Source organism: Rutidosis leptorrhynchoides, chromosome 6 (assembly GCF_046630445.1).
Source record: "Rutidosis leptorrhynchoides isolate AG116_Rl617_1_P2 chromosome 6, CSIRO_AGI_Rlap_v1, whole genome shotgun sequence".
NCBI lineage: Eukaryota > Viridiplantae > Streptophyta > Magnoliopsida > Asterales > Asteraceae > Rutidosis > Rutidosis leptorrhynchoides.
The window spans coordinates 307,928,333-307,946,982 of record NC_092338.1 but is presented as its reverse complement, the minus strand read 5'-3'; the positions used below and the strand labels follow the sequence as shown (position 1 = coordinate 307,946,982).

The window sequence follows — 18,650 nt, the reverse complement described above, 5'->3', positions numbered from 1 at the left end:
ATTCCTTAAATTCCGGAAATCAATCGTAACTACGTCAAAAGTTAAGACGAATCTCTATTCTTTCATTTCACTCTTTTACGATAACTTCTCTCATACGCTTCGAGTAATTGGATTGTTTTATCCATATTATTCAACGGTGATAAAACTTTATTTATCGACACATATTCATCATAAAAACATTTTTATTGTTAGCCATGACAACCTCACTCAAATTTCGGGACAAAATTTCTTTAACAGGTAGGTACTGTGATGACCCGGAAATTTTCGAACAAATTTAAACTTTAATCTTTATATTATTCCGACACGATAAGCAAAGTTTGTTAAGTTGAATCTCAAGAATTTTAAACTATGTTTATACATTCATTTAACCGCGACCAAATTCCAATGATTCACGAACCATTATATGAACGGACATGATTATATATGTATATGTGAATATATTATAACTTGAAAACGTTAACAAAGTATTAGACGTATAATACTTTACACGAATGTATTTGTTTCGATATAGGTTTAATATAATTATCAACGAAATTAAAAGATAATATCAAATGATTGATTTATCATATACATTGTATGATCGTGAGTCTCTATTGAGAGGTCCACTTTGATTTAGGAAACCTTTCCTTTTTAACGATATTCGGAATAAATGGTAAAGTGACCTACAAGTAAGAACAAATATGTCAATTAACGATTACTGGACAAAGGTTAGTAGAGATTAACTTTCAACACAATGATTGTCTCGTGTCTCTTGATAAAGTTAACTATTTAGTTTTCTTAATATTGAAAACGTTTTACGACATAGATGAAACCTTTTAAAGAATAATTTTGAATATAACTAATTCTGGAAAACTAAATTATATTTATTCGATTTAGTTCAAATATATGAAAGCATTCTTCGAAATAATAGATTTTTAATTATTATAACGTTTCGATAAAAAGATGTAAATGTAATTAGTTTTAGAGAACTATAGTTATTCGATTTAGTATGGACACGTTTTTTGATATAATAGAATTTTAATGTTAAAATGTTTTTATGGATTTTCAATGATATGAAAATGAAAATAAAGATAAAATAAAGGTTTCTAATGAGCACTAAAAGACTACAACATTTCATCTCAAGATTTCAAGTTAAAATGATGGAAATCACTAAACCTGCGCACTTGCACGAGAAAACTCATAACTAAATCATACTGACTCAAAAAAGGGTGATTCTGGTGTCCAGACGTCCGTAACTCAAAAATCTACAACTTTCGTGAAGACACCATACGCGAACCGCGTACCTATCTACGCGAAACGCGTAATGTTTGTCGACATAAAAAGTTTGTCGACATAAAAAGTGATGGCGGCTTATTATTATATTATATATTATATTATTATATTATTATTTTACATATATATATATATATATATATGAACGAAGTACTTGTAATTAGGAACTTAAAAACACGCACACAATCACATAAATAAATCACTCTGTATATTTCCTAGCTTAAATTTTAAATTAGTAGTATGGTACTGTAACAAGTGATACACGGATATTTTTATTCGGGTTACAAACCGATTATAACTAAGAAAACTATGGGTTATTGCCAAGGAGGTTATGGGTAATATTCGGGGATATATTTATGAATCAAACCTAGTGTTTATCATCTCCGTTACGTCTACGTACTTTCCTACAATATTGAATCTCAATATTGATATGTTGAGATCTACGGTTAATTTTGCATTCCGAGTTTCGGTCACTTTTTGGTGAATGACCTTATGTGCTGCTAAGGTGAGTTTCATATGATCCCTTTTACTCAATATATTTTTGGGCTGAGAATACATGCGACTGTTTATAAATACTGAAAATACTAGATTTATATGCGTGAGTTTCATTGCTCCCTTTTTAATTGCTTTTGCAATCTATATTTTTGGGCTGAGAATACATGCACTTTATTTTAAACACAATGGATACAAGTACATACTAAATTCTACACTGAGTTTGAACCGAAAATCCCTTAGCTTTGGTAACTAGTAACTGCCGGTTATAAGAACTGGTGGGCGCGGGTAGTAGTATATAGATCCATAGGGCTTGATATCCCCGTCCGAGCTAGAGCACTAGCCTTTTAACGGACGTATGCTATTTGAGAAGCGTACACGTTGGTTTGCGTGTATTATTAAGATGATTATACAAAGGGTACAAATTATATATACGTTAAGTTTAGCTACCAGGGTGCTCAATTTCGTAGAATATTTTGATAAACGTTTCTGGATGAAACAACTGAAATCTTGTGATCCACTTTTATATACAGATTATACGAAACACTAAAACTATGAACTCACCAACCTTTGTGTTGACACTTGTTAGCATGTTTATTCTCAGGTTTCCTAGAAGTCTTCCGCTGTTTGCTTATATGATAGACAAGCTATGTGCATGGAGTCTTACATGGCATATTTTTCAAGAAAACGTTGCATTCACCAAATCATCACCATGTATCTTATTTTGACTTCATTGTCAACGGAAGTGTAAACTATTATTTACGGTGATTGTCTATATGTAGAAATCATCAGATGTCGAAAACCTTTAATTTAAATATTCATATATGGTGTGCCTTTTCAAAAGAATGCAATGTTTACAAAACGTATCATATAGAGGTCAAATACCTCGCAATGAAATCAATGAATGACGTGTTCGTCCATATAGATTTGGAGCTATCGTCACATATGGGTTATAGCTATGGAGGTTATGGGTAATGTTCGTGGGTACCATGGGTGAATCAAAGGCTAACCTTTCATTTGTCATCTCCGTTGTGTCTGCATACTTTTCCTACAATATTGAACCACAATATTGATACGTGATTTTATAGATCCCTTTTTAAATGCTTTACTATTTTTGGGCTGAGAATATATGCAATTCATTTTAAACGCAATGGACACAAGTACATACTTAGTTCTACACTGAGTTTTAACTAAAAATCCCTTAGCTTTGGTAACTAGTAACTGTCGGTTATAAGAACTGGTGGGCGCGAGTAGTTATATATGGATCCATAGGGCTTGACATCCCCGTATGTTCCAGGTATAGACCCTAGCCTGAACTATAAATCGGACGTATGCTATTTGAGTTTAGTACACGTTGGTTTGCGTGTATTGTACATGTTGGTTGCATGTATGTTAAAACAGGGGTACTTATTATATATACGTTAAGTTTAGTTACCAGAGTGCTCAATTTCTTAGAATATTTTGATAAATGTTTTGGATGAAATAACTGAAATCTTGTGGTCCACCTTTATATACAGATTATGCTCAATATTAAAACTATGAACTCACCAACCTTTGTGTTGACACTTTTAAGCATGTTTATTCTCAGGTTCCTAGAAGTCTTTCACTGTTTGCTTATACGTTATACAAGCTATGTGCATGGAGTCATACATGCTTTATTCTAGAAAACTTTGCATTCACAAAATCATCACCATGTATTTTATTTTGACTGCATTGTCAACCGATGTATTATTGTAAACTATTATTTACGGTGATTGTCTATATGTAGAAATCATCAGATGTCGAAAACCTTAGATTTAAATATTCATTTATAGTGTGTCTTTTCAAAAGAATGCAATATTTGTAAAACGTATCATATAGAGGTCAGTACCTCGTAATGAGACCAGATGTTGATATATTCGTCCAAGTGGATTTGGATGGGTCGTTACAGTTAGTCATACACCATCGGCCGAGTGTTTAGTCCATCGACCGAAGGTCTCTCAGAATACAAACTTGTTATCATACTATACCATCGGACGTTAGGCAAAGACCATCGACCGTATGTCATCGACTATCGACCGATTTGTCACTTAATACAAAATCTTTAATAATCTAATTTAAAATTTTAAAAGATGTCTGAACCTAATCAACTTATTGCTAATGAATGTGCGTATGTATTAACACCTGGTATTCAAAATTTATGGGTTAAGTAATAGTCAAAATATTCTTTTAGTACGGGTTTAAAAAAAGAAGGATTCTTTTTGTATAGGCTGAAATGGTGCGAGTTGGAAATGAATAGTACACGAACTAACTCATTAAGACCATTTAAAAGAACAAAGTTTCACACAAAACTTATTTATCAAATTCAAGCATGTTTACATTATAATTATTTAAACCGTTATAAGCAGTACGGATCTTGAAGGTAGTTTTTGAGGGGGCCAAAGATGTATTACGTTAAATGTTGGTTTACATTGTTAAATTACGCATATAAGTTCACAATTACACACATTTAATACATAGTAATATTTAATGGAAGATGATATGATTTGTTTTAAGCTTTCGATCGATAGGTAATATTAATATTCATAAATAGTAATAATATTATAAAGATCTTTAATCAAGGATGGAGATTAGTGATCAAAATTTATAGAAAGCAAATAATAGTTTATGATATATATGTGTATTCTAAAATAATAGTTTATGATATATATGTGTATTCTAATCAGCTAATTTTCTAAATCAAAATAATAAACATATTTAATGTAAAAATAATTTATATAGCTAAAATAAAAAATATGAGAATTGGAGGGTGGAACTTTAGTGTAAAAAGCATATACAGAAGTGAGACTTAAGAAGTAAAAATATCAGGTAGTGATGAGTTTCGAACTTGAGCAATTTCAAAAGTAAGATTTGTGTTTCTATGTATAAACTTTGTTTATAATTCAAACCTTTGGGAGGGTATTGGCCCTTCCATACCCCTAGAGATCCGTCATTAATTATAAGTGCCCATATTTTTTTAATCAAAAGGTACAAGACTTTCAGGTTTGTGTACCTTTACAATCTCACCTTAAAGATTATCATAATAACCAAGTGTCACGGACTTATCTCGATAAGCTCACGTGCGGCACTTAGTCTCTACTAAGTCAGCCTTTCTCGGACCTTATAACGATTCAAGTAACCAAAAGAGAAAATATTATAGAACAAGTGGAATTGAAGAAAATACTTATATTGCTTGAGAATGCTTTACAAGAGAGAATGTTTGAGATTTGAGGTGTGGTGTGCCAAATGAGACCACCCCTATTTATACTACTCCTAACACAAAATGGATGGCTAAGATTAATCTAAATCAATGGTTAGGATCTAAGTACTAGAAACTTCAAGTATATACATGGAGATAGATATTTCCATGAACATTCCATACCATTCCATGAAAGAACTCATGGGAAAGTTCTAGGGAGCTTCCATGATGTTATTGGGCCTTCCATGAGGTTCTTGGGTTAAAACTCTTAATTGGGTCATAATCTTAGTGGGTTGGGCCACAAACTTGTTGGGTTGTGACATTCTCCCCCACCTAAGCTCGCGACGTCCTCGTCGTGTGATCCTCGTGATACTTCTTGATTTTGTCTGTGAACTGCCACAATAAGTCTTCAGCTTCCCAGCTTGCTTCACTATCGGGCAAGTTACGCCACTTAACTAGGTATTCTTTATAGCTCGGCACACCTCGTCTCCGTACCGTTCGATGCAACAAGATATCTTCCACTTCACGATCGAATGAAGTCGCAACTGCCATTGGTGCTCGTTTGGAAACTCCTCGTTCTGGGTCTTCCTCGTCCCCATGATAAGGTTTTAGAAAACTTACGTGGAAGACTGGATGAATCTTTAATTTGGGCGGTAGTTGAACTCGATAAGATACATTCCCAACACGTCCAATTACTGGGAATGGGCCTTCATATCTCCGGATCAATCCTTTGTGCACCTTCCTAAATGTTTTGAATTGTTGAGGTAAAAGCTTCACCATCACTTGGTCCCCAACTTTGAACTCAACATGTCGTCTTTTCTCATCCGCCCATTTCTTCATTTTCTTGGCCGCCTTATCTAGTGATGCTCGCGCCAAGTTGGCTTGTTCGTGCCACTCCTTCATCGTTCTATAAGCGGCTGGGTTGCTTCCATCATATGAAGTGGCCAAAGCATTCGGGGTCAAAGGTTGGTGTCCTATCACCAACTCAAAAGGACTCTTCCCCGTGGACTCACTCCTTTGCATGTTATAAGAGAACTGAGCAATATCAAGAAGCTTAGCCCAATCATGTTGATTTGCACTTACATAGTGTCGAAGATAGAGCTCCAATAGTGCATTCACCCTTTCCATCTGTCCATACGTTTGGGGATGAAAACTCGTGGAGAAATTCAAGTCTGTCCCCATGATCTTGAACAACTCCGTCCAAAAACGCCTTGTGAACCTTGGATCTCGATCACTTACTATCACATGCGGTATCCCCCAATACTTCACCACATTCTTGAAAAATAGTTTTGCGGTTTCATCCGCGGTAACTTCAGATGATGCGGCTATGAAGGTACCATACTTAGAAAACCGGTCTACCACGACTATAATACTCCCACACCCTTCCGACTTAGGTAAGCAAGTAATGAAGTCCATGGAAACACTCTCCCATGGTCCTTTCAGTGTAGGTAGCGGCTGTAATAGTCCTCCTGGTTGGCGTTGCTCTATCTTGTCTTGTTGGCATATTAGGCATGTCCGCACGTACGTCTCTACGTCGTCTTCCATCCTTGGCCAATAATAAGTGCCTTCTACTAATGCCAGCGTCCTCTTGATACCTGGATGACCAGCCCACTTTGAATCATGACACTCCTTCAAGATTGTCCGTCTAAGATCACCCCACTTAGGCACATATAACCGGTCTCCTTTGGTAAATAATAGATCACCTTTGAGCCAAAACCTTCACGTTTTCCCATCTCGAGCCAATCCAACAAGGTTTTTGGCTATAGGATCATGCTTTAATCCCTCCTTTATACGATCTTGAAGGAAGAATTGTGGTTTTGTGATCGCTGCAAACTCTACCTTATGACTTAGGGCATCAGCTACCACATTGGCTTTCCCAGGCTTATACTCCAATACATAGTCAAATTCGGCTAAGAAGTCTTGCCAACGAGCTTGTTTGGGACTCAACTTCTTTTGGGTTTGAAAATAACTCGTTGCCACATTATCCGTCTTGATCACGAACCTTGATCCCAAAAGATAATGTCTCCATGTCATCAAACAATGAATAATCGCTGTCATCTCTTTCTCTTGCACAGTGTACTTCCTTTCCGCCTCGTTAAGTTTTCGACTTTCGAACGCGATTGGGTGACCTTCTTGCATTAGAACTCCTCCAATAGCAAAGTCCGATGCATCTGTGTGTAACTCGAATGGAATGGTCACATCCGGAAGTCTCAACACCGGTTCTTCCATGACAGCTCCTTTCAACTCCTCGAATGGTGCTTGACATTTCTCATCCCACAACCAAGCTTTATTCTTCTTTAACAATTCTGTCAATGGAGCCGCTTTCGCTGAGTATCCCTTGATAAAATGACGATAGTAGTTTACTAAACCAAGGAAAGATCGTAAATCAGTCACCTTCGTTGGTGCCTCCCACTATTGAATTGCCTTGACCTTAGCCCCATCCATGAGTAACTTCCCATTTTTAATTCTATGTCCAAGAAAATCCACCTCCTCTAATCCGAATGAACATTTCTCTAGCTTCACATACAACTCGTTGTCCCTTAGTACTTGAAATACTTGCTTCAAGTGCCTCACATGATCTTCCATGGTGTCTCTATACACGACTATGTCATCCAAGTACACCACGACAAACTTGTCGAGGAACGGGTGGAATAATTTGTTCATCAAAGTACAAAATGTGGCAGGGGCATTGGTTAAACCAAAGGGCATGACTAGGAATTCATAAGCGCCATACCTCGTCACGCATGTAGTCTTAGCCTCATCTCCTTCGGCAATTCGGACTTGATAATATCCCGATCTCAAGTCTAACTTGGAGAAGTATCTCGCCTTCCCAAGTTGATCGAACAAATCAGCAATAAGTGGGATTGGGTATTTGTTCTTGATAGTTACCTTGTTGAGTGCCCGGTAATCTATACACATCCGCAAGGACCCATCCTTCTTTCTTTGAAATAGCACCGGAGCACCATACGGGGATTTTGACGGTCGGATGTATCCCGCATCCAGCAACTCCTTGAGTTGTCTTCGCAACTCCTCCAACTCGGGTGGTGGCATTCGGTATGGGGCTTTGGAAGGTGGTTTTGATCCCGGCTCCAACTCGATCGCATGGTCAACCTCCCTTCTAGGTGGTAACTTCTTTGGTAACTCCTTGGGCATGACATCCTTGAACTCATCAAGGACCTTCTCAATTTCCTTGTGTACCTCTAGTTTTCCCTTATCTTCAACCGTCTCTTGCTTTGCTACCGCTAAATAGCATGTCTCATTCTTGTTGTACCTCTTCTTGAATTGCATGGCTGAAAGTGACTTGGATGCACTCTTGCTTCCACGTTCGGTTGACACCATACAAGTCTTCTCACCATCCAAGATACACAGTGAATTAGCAAACGGCATAGGGAAACCGCGTACCTTATCTAGGAACTCCATCCCAAGTACCAACTTGAAGTCGTCCATTGGCACGACTGAGAGATCAATCATTCCTTCCCATTCTCCAATCTTTACATATACGTCTTTAGCCACCCCACTAATCGGTCTGGCACTCGTGTTCACCGTCTTCATCATGTCACTCTCTTTTGTTTCCTTAAGTCCTAGCCTTTTGGCTTCATCGGTGGAGATAAAGTTATGAGTTTCTCCCGTATCCACCAAAGCTCGTACCCGATCTCCACAAATGTTAATATCTAGGAATTGGAGTCCTTTAGCCACTACCTTGGGTATCTCCGTCTTGGCCTTAATTGCGTTGAGGATATGCATTGATCCTATGCACCGCTCCTCATCCTGACAACCCGCCTTTTGAGCTTCCATAGCATGAAGGCTAGCTTTCTTCGGACAATCTCGGGCTCTATGCGGTCCATCACATATGAAACATCCATCATTCTTGTAAGAAGTTTTTATGCTCTTGTTATTCCTGGTTGGTGGCTTACATGTATTATCATTCCTTGATTGGGCGGGCTTATCTCCCCCACCTTTCTCATGGCTCACCCTTTTATCTTTTAACTTGAACGAATCTTTCATATTAGCATGGTTGACTAATGCCTCCGCTTGAGCAATTGCGGTGGCAAGGTCTTGGACTCCTCGTCTCTCCAACTCCGTTTTAGCCCAAGGTTGCAAACCATCGAGAAAATAGAAGAGAAGAATATCATCGGGAATATCTGGGACCTCCAGGCTAAGGTTTGTGAATTCTTTAATATACTCCCGAATCGTCCCGTAATGATGTAATTTACGTAGACGACTCATCGCATCCTTTTGAGCATTCTTGGGGTAGAATTGATTCTTAAGTTCAGTAAGGAAATCATCCCAAGTATCAATAGTAACCGTACCGTTCTCGATATCTCCATATCGACGACGCCACCATAACGCTGCAGTATCCTTGAGGTAACGGGTTGCCGTCTTGATCTTCATTGCATCATCCACTATGTTGACTCCCTCCAAGTATTGTTCCATCTCCCATATAAAATCATCAATCGCTCGGGCTTCCCGCTTCCCCAGGAATGGTGACGGCTTGGGAACGTCCACCTTCAGAGCATTGCATCCAGTGTTGCCTCCCCCACTAGCCATGAATCTCAAACAAGAGTTCATGTTGGTTTGTAAATCCACGAGGCGTTGGTGAATAGTGGAGACCTCCCCCTCCATTTCGCCTCGCAACTTTGTAATCTCACCCATGAGCATACCCCTTAAGTCATGGATCTCACGTCGCATGTCAACGTCTAGCACGTTGATTGCACTCTTGCAATCATCTTTCAATTCGTCAAAGTCCCCGTCCAAACCATCCAAACGTTGGTGGACGTCTTCGACCTTTGCTTTCACGTCGTCCATGGATGTCTCTACATCCATGATCCTCTTGTCCAAGTTTGCGACAAAGTCTTTGGACGTACCTCGGTTCTTCTTGGCTCCTTGGCGAGTCTCTACCCGACCACGAGTCTCATCACCTATCACACCACTTGTTGCGCTTACATTCTTCTCTGTCTCGGTTGCCATCTCCTTGAATCGACCTTGCTCTTGATACCAAATGTCACGGACTTATCTTGATAAGCTCACGTGCGGCACTTAGTCTCTACTAAGTCAGCCTTTCTCGGACCTTATAACGATTCAAGTAACCAAAAGAGAAAATATTATAGAACAAGTGGAATTGAAGAAAATACTTATATTGCTTGAGAATGCTTTACAAGAGAGAATGTTTGAGATTTGAGGTGTGGTGTGCCAAATGAGACCACCCCTATTTATACTACTCCTAACACAAAATGGATGGCTAAGATTAATCTAAATCAATGGTTAGGATCTAAGTACTAGAAACTTCAAGTATATACATGGAGATAGATATTTCCATGAACATTCCATACCATTCCATGAAAGAACTCATGGGAAAGTTCTAGGGAGCTTCCATGATGTTCTTGGGCCTTCCATGAGGTTCTTGGGTTAAAACTCTTAATTGAGTCATAATCTTAGTGGGTTGGACCACAAACTTGTTGGGTTGTGACATTAGTCAATAGATAGACTTTCAAATAAAATAAACTACATCTAACTTTTATATACTGTTGTGTAATGTATTTATTTACCAATTAGAATCAATTGGCATTTGTTATTTTGTTTGTTGATGTGTCTGATCGGTGTTAAAGGGCCGGTCAAAAATGAACCTAATTACTCTACTTTAGATAGGGTAAGCAGGATTCGTTTCACGGAAAATAGTGGTTAAGAGCAAACAATTTTCAGGATTAATTTGTAGTGATTAACTAAGACTAACTAAAGTAACGACTAATTTGACAATTACTAAGCAAATGCAACTTGAAATTATTAAAGACTAAGAGCATAAAACAATAAACTAACTGAAAAAGTTGTAAACAGTTGGATTAAATCCTTTATTTATTTACAATCCCAATTATGCATGCACTAGTTCAAACAAGTCTTTATGCTATCGAATTATCAACTAAACCTCATAGACAAGATTTCTTCAGTTTTACGATATATGATTATCTTGGGCACAAACAATGTTACCTACACACGTTGTCTTTATCCCTATACTAAATTATCAATAGGTTGAATTAAGTACAATATGTCCAATAACAATCACTTGTCTTGCAACAATCAATAAACTTAAACTTGCATTAATTGATAATTCAAACGATTCAATGAAATCATAAACCAAAAGACATAAGGATTACAAGATCAAGAATCACATAAATACATGAAGAACTAAGCATACAATAATTGTTCATGCAAGGAATAAAGTGAAGGAGACTAGCCGCGCATGTTGGTGATGATGATCATGATGATTTGATGATGAAACATGAAATCCTTTCCTTTGATTCTTGAAAGATGATAAATTTTTGGATGTTAGGGTTAATCTCTGCTCTAAAAACTGCTGGAAAAAGTCCTCTTTTCGTCACCCTAAGGCTCCCTTTGTATAGGGGTTAGCTAACTTGTTCCCAAAGCAAAAACTCAGAATTCCCGGCATCAGCAAATTTATATTGGCGTAATTTACGCCAGGTTGGCGTAAATTACTCCAGCTTGTGAACTCCGGGCGTATTTTTATGCCAAAAAGCTTCCCAATTACTGACCTCGTGCTGACTATGGACGTAATTTACGCCCATCTGTCGTAAATTATGTCAGTATTACAATGTTGATTCCTTTTCTGATTTCTCCAATATTTTCCGCAATTCAACTTCAAATGTCGTTTCCGCACCGTTTCACACCAACTTCTTTTCTCACCTGTAAAACACGAAATCTCATCAAAGTATCTTATTTTTCACAAAAATGTAACCACTTTTACCCTGTTTAAGTATAAACGATCATGTCAAATAATGACCGATCACTGTTGTGTTTAGAAGGTTATGGTTAAATTTGACAGGGCGACAAAAACGACGATATGGCAAATAAAGGGATTATATATGAAATCTGAGATACCATATTATTTGAGAAGGTTAGATTAAATATATTATAAAAGATTCGTTTTAATGATGAACTGATGAAAGGTAAGAGTATTAGTGACATCTAAGTTTTATAAAACTTTTGAAATTAAAATGGGTGACTATGAAAGTGTGACTTTTTCAAACTTTGAAGGGAAGCATTATGTGATCTTATGCTACCGGTGAATAAGGTAAATGACCTCCTGCAGTAACTTTGAAGGCTATACAAAAGACATGATAAAGGTTAGGAAGTGTTGGTTTTAGAATTTTAGCCTATTTTTTTAGATTCTCTATCTTTGAGTATGAGAGTCTCGTTTAATTGTAAACCAACCAAGTTTGTTGTTAGGTTGTGAACATATTCATTATGTTTTGTTTGTCTGTTCATGCTCGGCATGATTTAGAAATAATTGTACCATTTTTTTATAATCATTGGATGGTCATAAAATGGTAAGTGTGGACACAATTCCTACAAAATTACTCACCCGGGTCAATTTAACTTCATTGGATACTATGCTAACATGTTACTAATAAATTTTAATGAAAAATTATATATCTTCATATAACTACCTTTTTACTTAGTTTTTTTTTTTTTTTTTTTTTTTTTTTTTATGTTTCTCTAAAACAAACCCGCGAAATCACGAATTTTTTAATATTACTTCAAAAGTTATAGGTTAGTCTCCCTCTAAAATAATCCTTTTCTTCCTAAAAAATGGTTTTAAGTTCCGTCTCTTGGCCTAACTACAAGCATGTAAGTATTGCATTCATAACTTATTTTAGAGAATTGGAGTTACTTACAACCAAGTAACCAACCATTGTCTTGGATAAAACATGTTTTGCAATGATCTTTATTTAACTATAACTATTAATCATCACCCTTGACGATTAACTATTAGTAACTCTTATTTTGTCGTAAAATAAAATAGTGTAGTATATGCAGCGTAATTGCGGATCGTGAATTGGTAAAGACATACAAACAAGATATTATATTATGGATCTCTATACAATAAAAAAAATTAATAAAACAAAGTTAATGCATATGGAATATTAATATTCCTCATGATAAATTAGCGGGAATAGAGCCAAACACAGAAACATACAACAATTTCCTCTTCACCACCCAACAACTATCCCAGTAAACAGATCTGTCCAATTTATTACTCCGTATAATCATCAAATCTCACACACACTTGTACACCATCATCTTCACACACACTAAACATGACTAAACCCTCACCATCTCCACCCCACCAAAATCGCCTCAAAAACCCTTTAATCAGACTCTTTTTCATCTTATTCATCTCTTCAACCTTTTACATTCTTGGTTCATTCAAATCCACCATTACCAACACTGTCAAAATTCAAGAAAACTGCTCGAATCATACAAAGTTCACAACTTTAACCCAAAAAAATACAAACCCACCTCTCAATTTTGAAACCCACCACACTTTCACTCTGCCACCATTGAACCCACCAAAAAAATTCCAACTTTGCCCTGAAAATTACACCCATTACTGCCCTTGTCAAGACCCTCTTAGAGAAAAACTTTTTAAAGTTGAAAAAATGTTGCATAGAGAGCGACATTGTCCGGCCACCGGAGAGATTCTCCGGTGTATAATTCCGGCACCAAAGGGTTACAAGAAGCCATTTCCATGGCCTAAAAGTAGGGCTGAAGCTTGGTTTAGTAATGTGCCATTTAAGACATTGACTGAGTCCAAAAAACAGCAAAATTGGGTTCGATTAGTTGGCGATCGGCTCATTTTTCCTGGTGGTGGGACTTCATTTCAGAAGGGAGTTAAGGGTTATGTTGATATATTGAAGAAGTTGGTGCCATTGGAATCAGGTGCCATTAGGACAGTTCTTGATACAGGGTGTGGGGTAAGTAAGATTCTTGAAAGTAAGATCTTTTTTTTCAAGATTCTTTACTTGTGTAAGCTCATGTTCTTTATTGATAACTAGTGTTATGTGGGTCCAAGTTAATTTTCAATTGATTATTGATTACTAATATTAGTTAAAAAGGTAAAGTGTAGCCAAATGGGTTAGGATCAAAATGGGCGACTTTTTGTACAGGTCAAAATTGATTGGATTTGGTTAAATCATCTCACTTGTTTTTATTAAATTCAATATTGATTCTCATATATACTATTAGTGTGTAAATATATGATTTACAAGAAAAATAGTAACATGTTGACATAATAGGTTTTATGCATTAGAAAAATTATACTATGGGCGAGTTGACTTGACCTATTTGACACATTCCCTTGGAAGATACTTCTTTCATTTTACCTCTTTAAAGTTGAACTGTTAACGATGTAACCTGAATCAACCCAATTATTTATGAGTAAAACAGCCAAAGTTGTCCAATTGCTTACTAGTAAAACAGCCAAAAGTTATTACCTTTACTTAATACAATCTGAAATAACAAATCATAATAGCTTCATTTGCTAGTTTGCTACTCTGCTTACGTCACACATATATTAACTGACGTCTGATGAAAACAATCTAATATATGCTATTTTGCTGCATCGCGCAGGTAATTAACTAGTTTATTAGCAAAACAATCAAAGTTGTCACATTTACTTAATAATATGAATTGAACATGACAGGTTGCAAGCTTTGGTGACTCTCTAATGGATTATAACATCATAACAATGTCTATAGCTCCAAGGGATATACATGAAGCTCAGGTGCAATTTGCCCTTGAAAGAGGCCTCCCTGCCATGCTTGGTGTTCTTGGCACCTACAGGCTACCCTACCCATCAAGATCATTCGACATGGCTCATTGCTCTCGTTGCTTAATCCCGTGGACTGATTACGGTACTTAAATTGAACCTACATCCATAGTTAAACAAGTTTCAACTTTTGTTGTGCCTCTAGTGGGGTCAACTGAACCCACTCAACCAAAAAGAAATTTGATACTTTTGGTGTCATTATGTATTAATTAGGAACCTGCTTAGAAGGTCGAGTCGCTCGCTACCTTTTATAATATTTTCTATTTTTTGTGCATTAATTAATTTATCTTTAAGGGATACTCTGTAAGTTGGTGCTTTTCCAAACTACTTTTCAAATGGGCTTGGGATTTTTGTTTCCACTAGAACAAGTCCAGACAAAAAGTCAACTTTTGACCGATGTTGATGCCTTTGACTTGACTTTTTAGCGTTGGCCGACTAATTAGACATTTTTGGTCAAAACGGGACAAACCACCGCAACAGCCGCTGCAACCACCGTTTGAAAACATGTTTTTAATGATAAAACACAACCCAATCAACTCAATCTTAACACTTATATTCTAACACCTTGATAATGTTGTGTTGCTAGATGGGTTGTATTTATTGGAAATTGACCGGATATTGCGGCCTGGTGGTTATTGGGTGTTGTCGGGACCACCTATCAATTGGAAAAGTAAATATGCAGTCGGAGGCGGGACCTACAAGGATCCCAAGAAAGAACTAAACCGTTTAGAGGATCTTGCTAAGCGACTATGTTGGAGTAAGATTAAGTCAAAAGGGCCGATTGCTGTGTGGCAGAAACCTAATAATCACATTGAATGCTTAAAAAAGAAAACAGATTCTTTATTTCCCAAATTCTGCAACGAAAATGATGATCCCGATGATGGTTGGTATAAAAACATGAATGTTTGTATCACACGTTTACCACATGTAGAACGTATTCAAGATATTTCGGGTGGTGTTCTTGAAAACTGGCCTAAAAGGTTGAGTACTATGCCGCCTAGGATTGGATTAATTCGCGATCTAAAAGCGCGAGATTTTGTTGATGATAATCTGATGTGGAAAAAGAGAGTTTCAACGTATTTGCACGTTATTAAGTCAATGTTGACCGGTGGGTATAGAAATATTATCGACATGAATGCTGGGTTTGGTGGATTTGCAGCTGCTCTTTCTGAGTATCCTGTTTGGGTTATGAATGTTGTTCCTCATGATGCAAAGTATAAAACTTCAGGTGTTATTTATGAACGTGGCTTAATTGGAACTTACATGAATTGGTACGTTTTCTATTGATTATAATTTTGTTTATAGATTATATACTGGTGTCGCGCTTATATTGATTGATCATCTGTTGTGTTATTGTTTGCAGGTGTGAACCATTTTCGACGTACCCTAGATCATATGACTTGATACACGCTGACAATGTGTTTAGCTTGTACAAGAATAAGTAAGCTTTTTGGTTCAATCACTTATTAATTTTGAATGATAGTGATATATCCACTTGTAGTTTTGATAAATCCACTTACTCTCATGCATTAAGTAGTTGTAATGTACATACTAGTAGAGCATGATAATAGTGGATTTATCAAAATTACAAGTGGAAATATCAACACCCGATTGAATATTGTAAAGTGCTAGTAAATGTACTTAACTGAGGTCTGATATTTAGTGCGTACATAACTACTCGGGTGTACATTGTATGTAAGAAACTTGTTATTTATTCATTTATTGCCATTGTATGTAGCTTGTTGACGTATCAACTTGTAAAGATGTCAAGTGTCACTTTGTATTTCATAATACGTTACCAAAATACGTACAATGGCAATAAATAACAAGTCTCTTGCACACAATGTACGCTTAGGTACACACCAAGAACCAGGCTTATTTGAGTGGCCACCGAGTTGTCCAATAAAGCACACTAATCAGGTTCGGTTCCTGGCTATGACAATTCATTCAGAAAGGGAGTGTGACTAGAGGGTGTGCATAATGCGCAATTCACCCGGTACCAGGTCTCGCGCTCGGGGAGCTTGATTACTCGAGGTTTACCCTCTATGGGGGAACCAATACGCTCGTTTATATGGGGTTTTCCTCGTTAATCCAAAAGATAGTTGAGTCTTGGATTGAAGCATGTACTTTTAGCTGAATAGGATAAGTACACTTGAGACTTAGAGGTGGTGATTTTGACCCATAAACTTTTATGTGTGTCACTTTGTGTCTCTTTTATTATCTTTGGTCAAACAGGTGAAACAAAAAGGTTTGTTAAAGTGAAATCGGGTCAAAAAAGTCGAAAGTTGTCTGCAGTCGATTTTTTAAGCATACTTCTAAATCTTAAATTGTTTATTCAGAATGATAAATTATTAGGGAAATAATCATACACTCGTAGTCATAATCTGCAGACATTCTAATTTAATTCGGTGATAATAATAATAATAGTAATAGTAATAATAAAATAATAATAAGGTAATCATAATCAAAATCATAATAGTAATAGTAATAAAATTAAAATTAAATTAAAAACCAGGTCAATCTGTTTCAACTTTCAACCATAATCAAGTGGGACCCAACTGACCCACTTTGTCACCTATAAATGCAGGTCAAGTTATGGTAAAACGTAATTTATTAGACATAAACCTTAATGCTAACGAGTAAGATGCTCATTTGGTATGGAATGATACAGGTGTGATATTATGGACATATTCATTGAGATGTTAAGAATCATTCGGCCTAAAGGGACGATCATAATCGCAGATCATGTCGACATTGTTGTGAAGATGAAAAGCCATACAGATGAAATGGGGTGGCACGCTCGACTATCAGATACCGAAACCGGCCCTTTTGGCCCCAGAAAGTTGCTTTTTGTTGACATCCAAACACTGTAAGAAAGTTACTCAGCAGCAAATCATGTAAAATCACATATGCATCTTAACTTTACTTCACAGTTCACACCCATAACAGGCATATTAAGATGTTATATTTGACATCAGTGGATACATGAAATGAAAGAGCAATATAATTTGATTCCAACAACCTTGTAATCGTCGGTAGAAGAACCTTGTAATCAAAACGAGAAATTTCCATAGGTTTGCTTTCAACATCAAGACATGTAAAGACAAAATATCACGAATGGTCTATCAGAAATCACTAGTGGTCCTTTTTTTTCGTCAAGGATGGTCCCCGTGATTTGCATTTGAATTGGTCCCTATGGTTTGCATTTTTTTCATAAAGGATGGTCCATGTGGATATGCACCACTGGGACCATCGGTGATTTAAAATGCAAACCACAGGGACCACTCATGACAAAAAAAAAATAAGGGACCATCGATGATTTCTGATACAAACCAGATGGACCATCTTTGATATTCGGTACTAATGGTGTTGTATGTATTTGTTTTTTTATTTAATACCTAATTTATGTAACTTAATAATATATTACTTCGTAATTCGTAAATATTTAAGTTATATTATCTTTAACTGAAATGTTCCGTGGAACTACGAGTTTGTTTAAACAAAACAGTTTGTTCAAGATAAACAAAAAAAATATCGAAGTAAAAAACGAAATCATAAGTTCAACCCATTTAAGGTCGCACTTTGAGCTCATTAATGGTGATATCTACATATAAGCATCTATAATTAAATCATAAGTTCACCACCAAACCATATGCTTAACATCATCGGCACAACCCTCGGTCCCTCACATTGCTTAACATCCTTGATACAATATCCGTAGATATAATTCATACCAAATGAAAATAATACAGTGAAATAACACATAAAATAATGGCTTTAATACATATATTATCAATAAAACTTTACAAGTACTTTTCACCATACAGGAACCTAGTTACTGGTCCTGCCTAGTCTCTTCAACATCATTTTAAACCAAGTCACAAGACACTTGGTATATCTTGCATAAATGAATATTATGTTCAGAAGCTGTGAATAAATTCATAACCATTTACATGGGCACACATAAGGATATAATTAATACCTGAGTAACAATCAAACAATGATAACATAATGCTTATAATTTTCCTTCATTACAGTTTAGATTAA

The 18,650-nt window shown here is 36.4% G+C and overlaps 1 protein-coding gene across 1 annotated transcript; it reads left to right on the top strand.

Moving 5' to 3' along the window:
- Positions 1 to 13,075: 13,075 nt before the first annotated feature.
- Positions 13,076 to 17,596, top strand: LOC139855383 (probable methyltransferase PMT19). The gene is made up of 5 exons (XM_071844599.1): positions 13,076 to 13,749; positions 14,478 to 14,688; positions 15,190 to 15,874; positions 15,967 to 16,044; positions 17,275 to 17,596. The coding sequence occupies exons 1-5, from the start codon at positions 13,093 to 13,095 to the stop codon at positions 17,474 to 17,476; spliced, it is 1,833 nt and encodes a 610-aa protein (XP_071700700.1). The 5' UTR covers positions 13,076 to 13,092; the 3' UTR covers positions 17,477 to 17,596.
- The last annotated feature ends 1,054 nt before the right edge of the window (positions 17,597 to 18,650 follow it).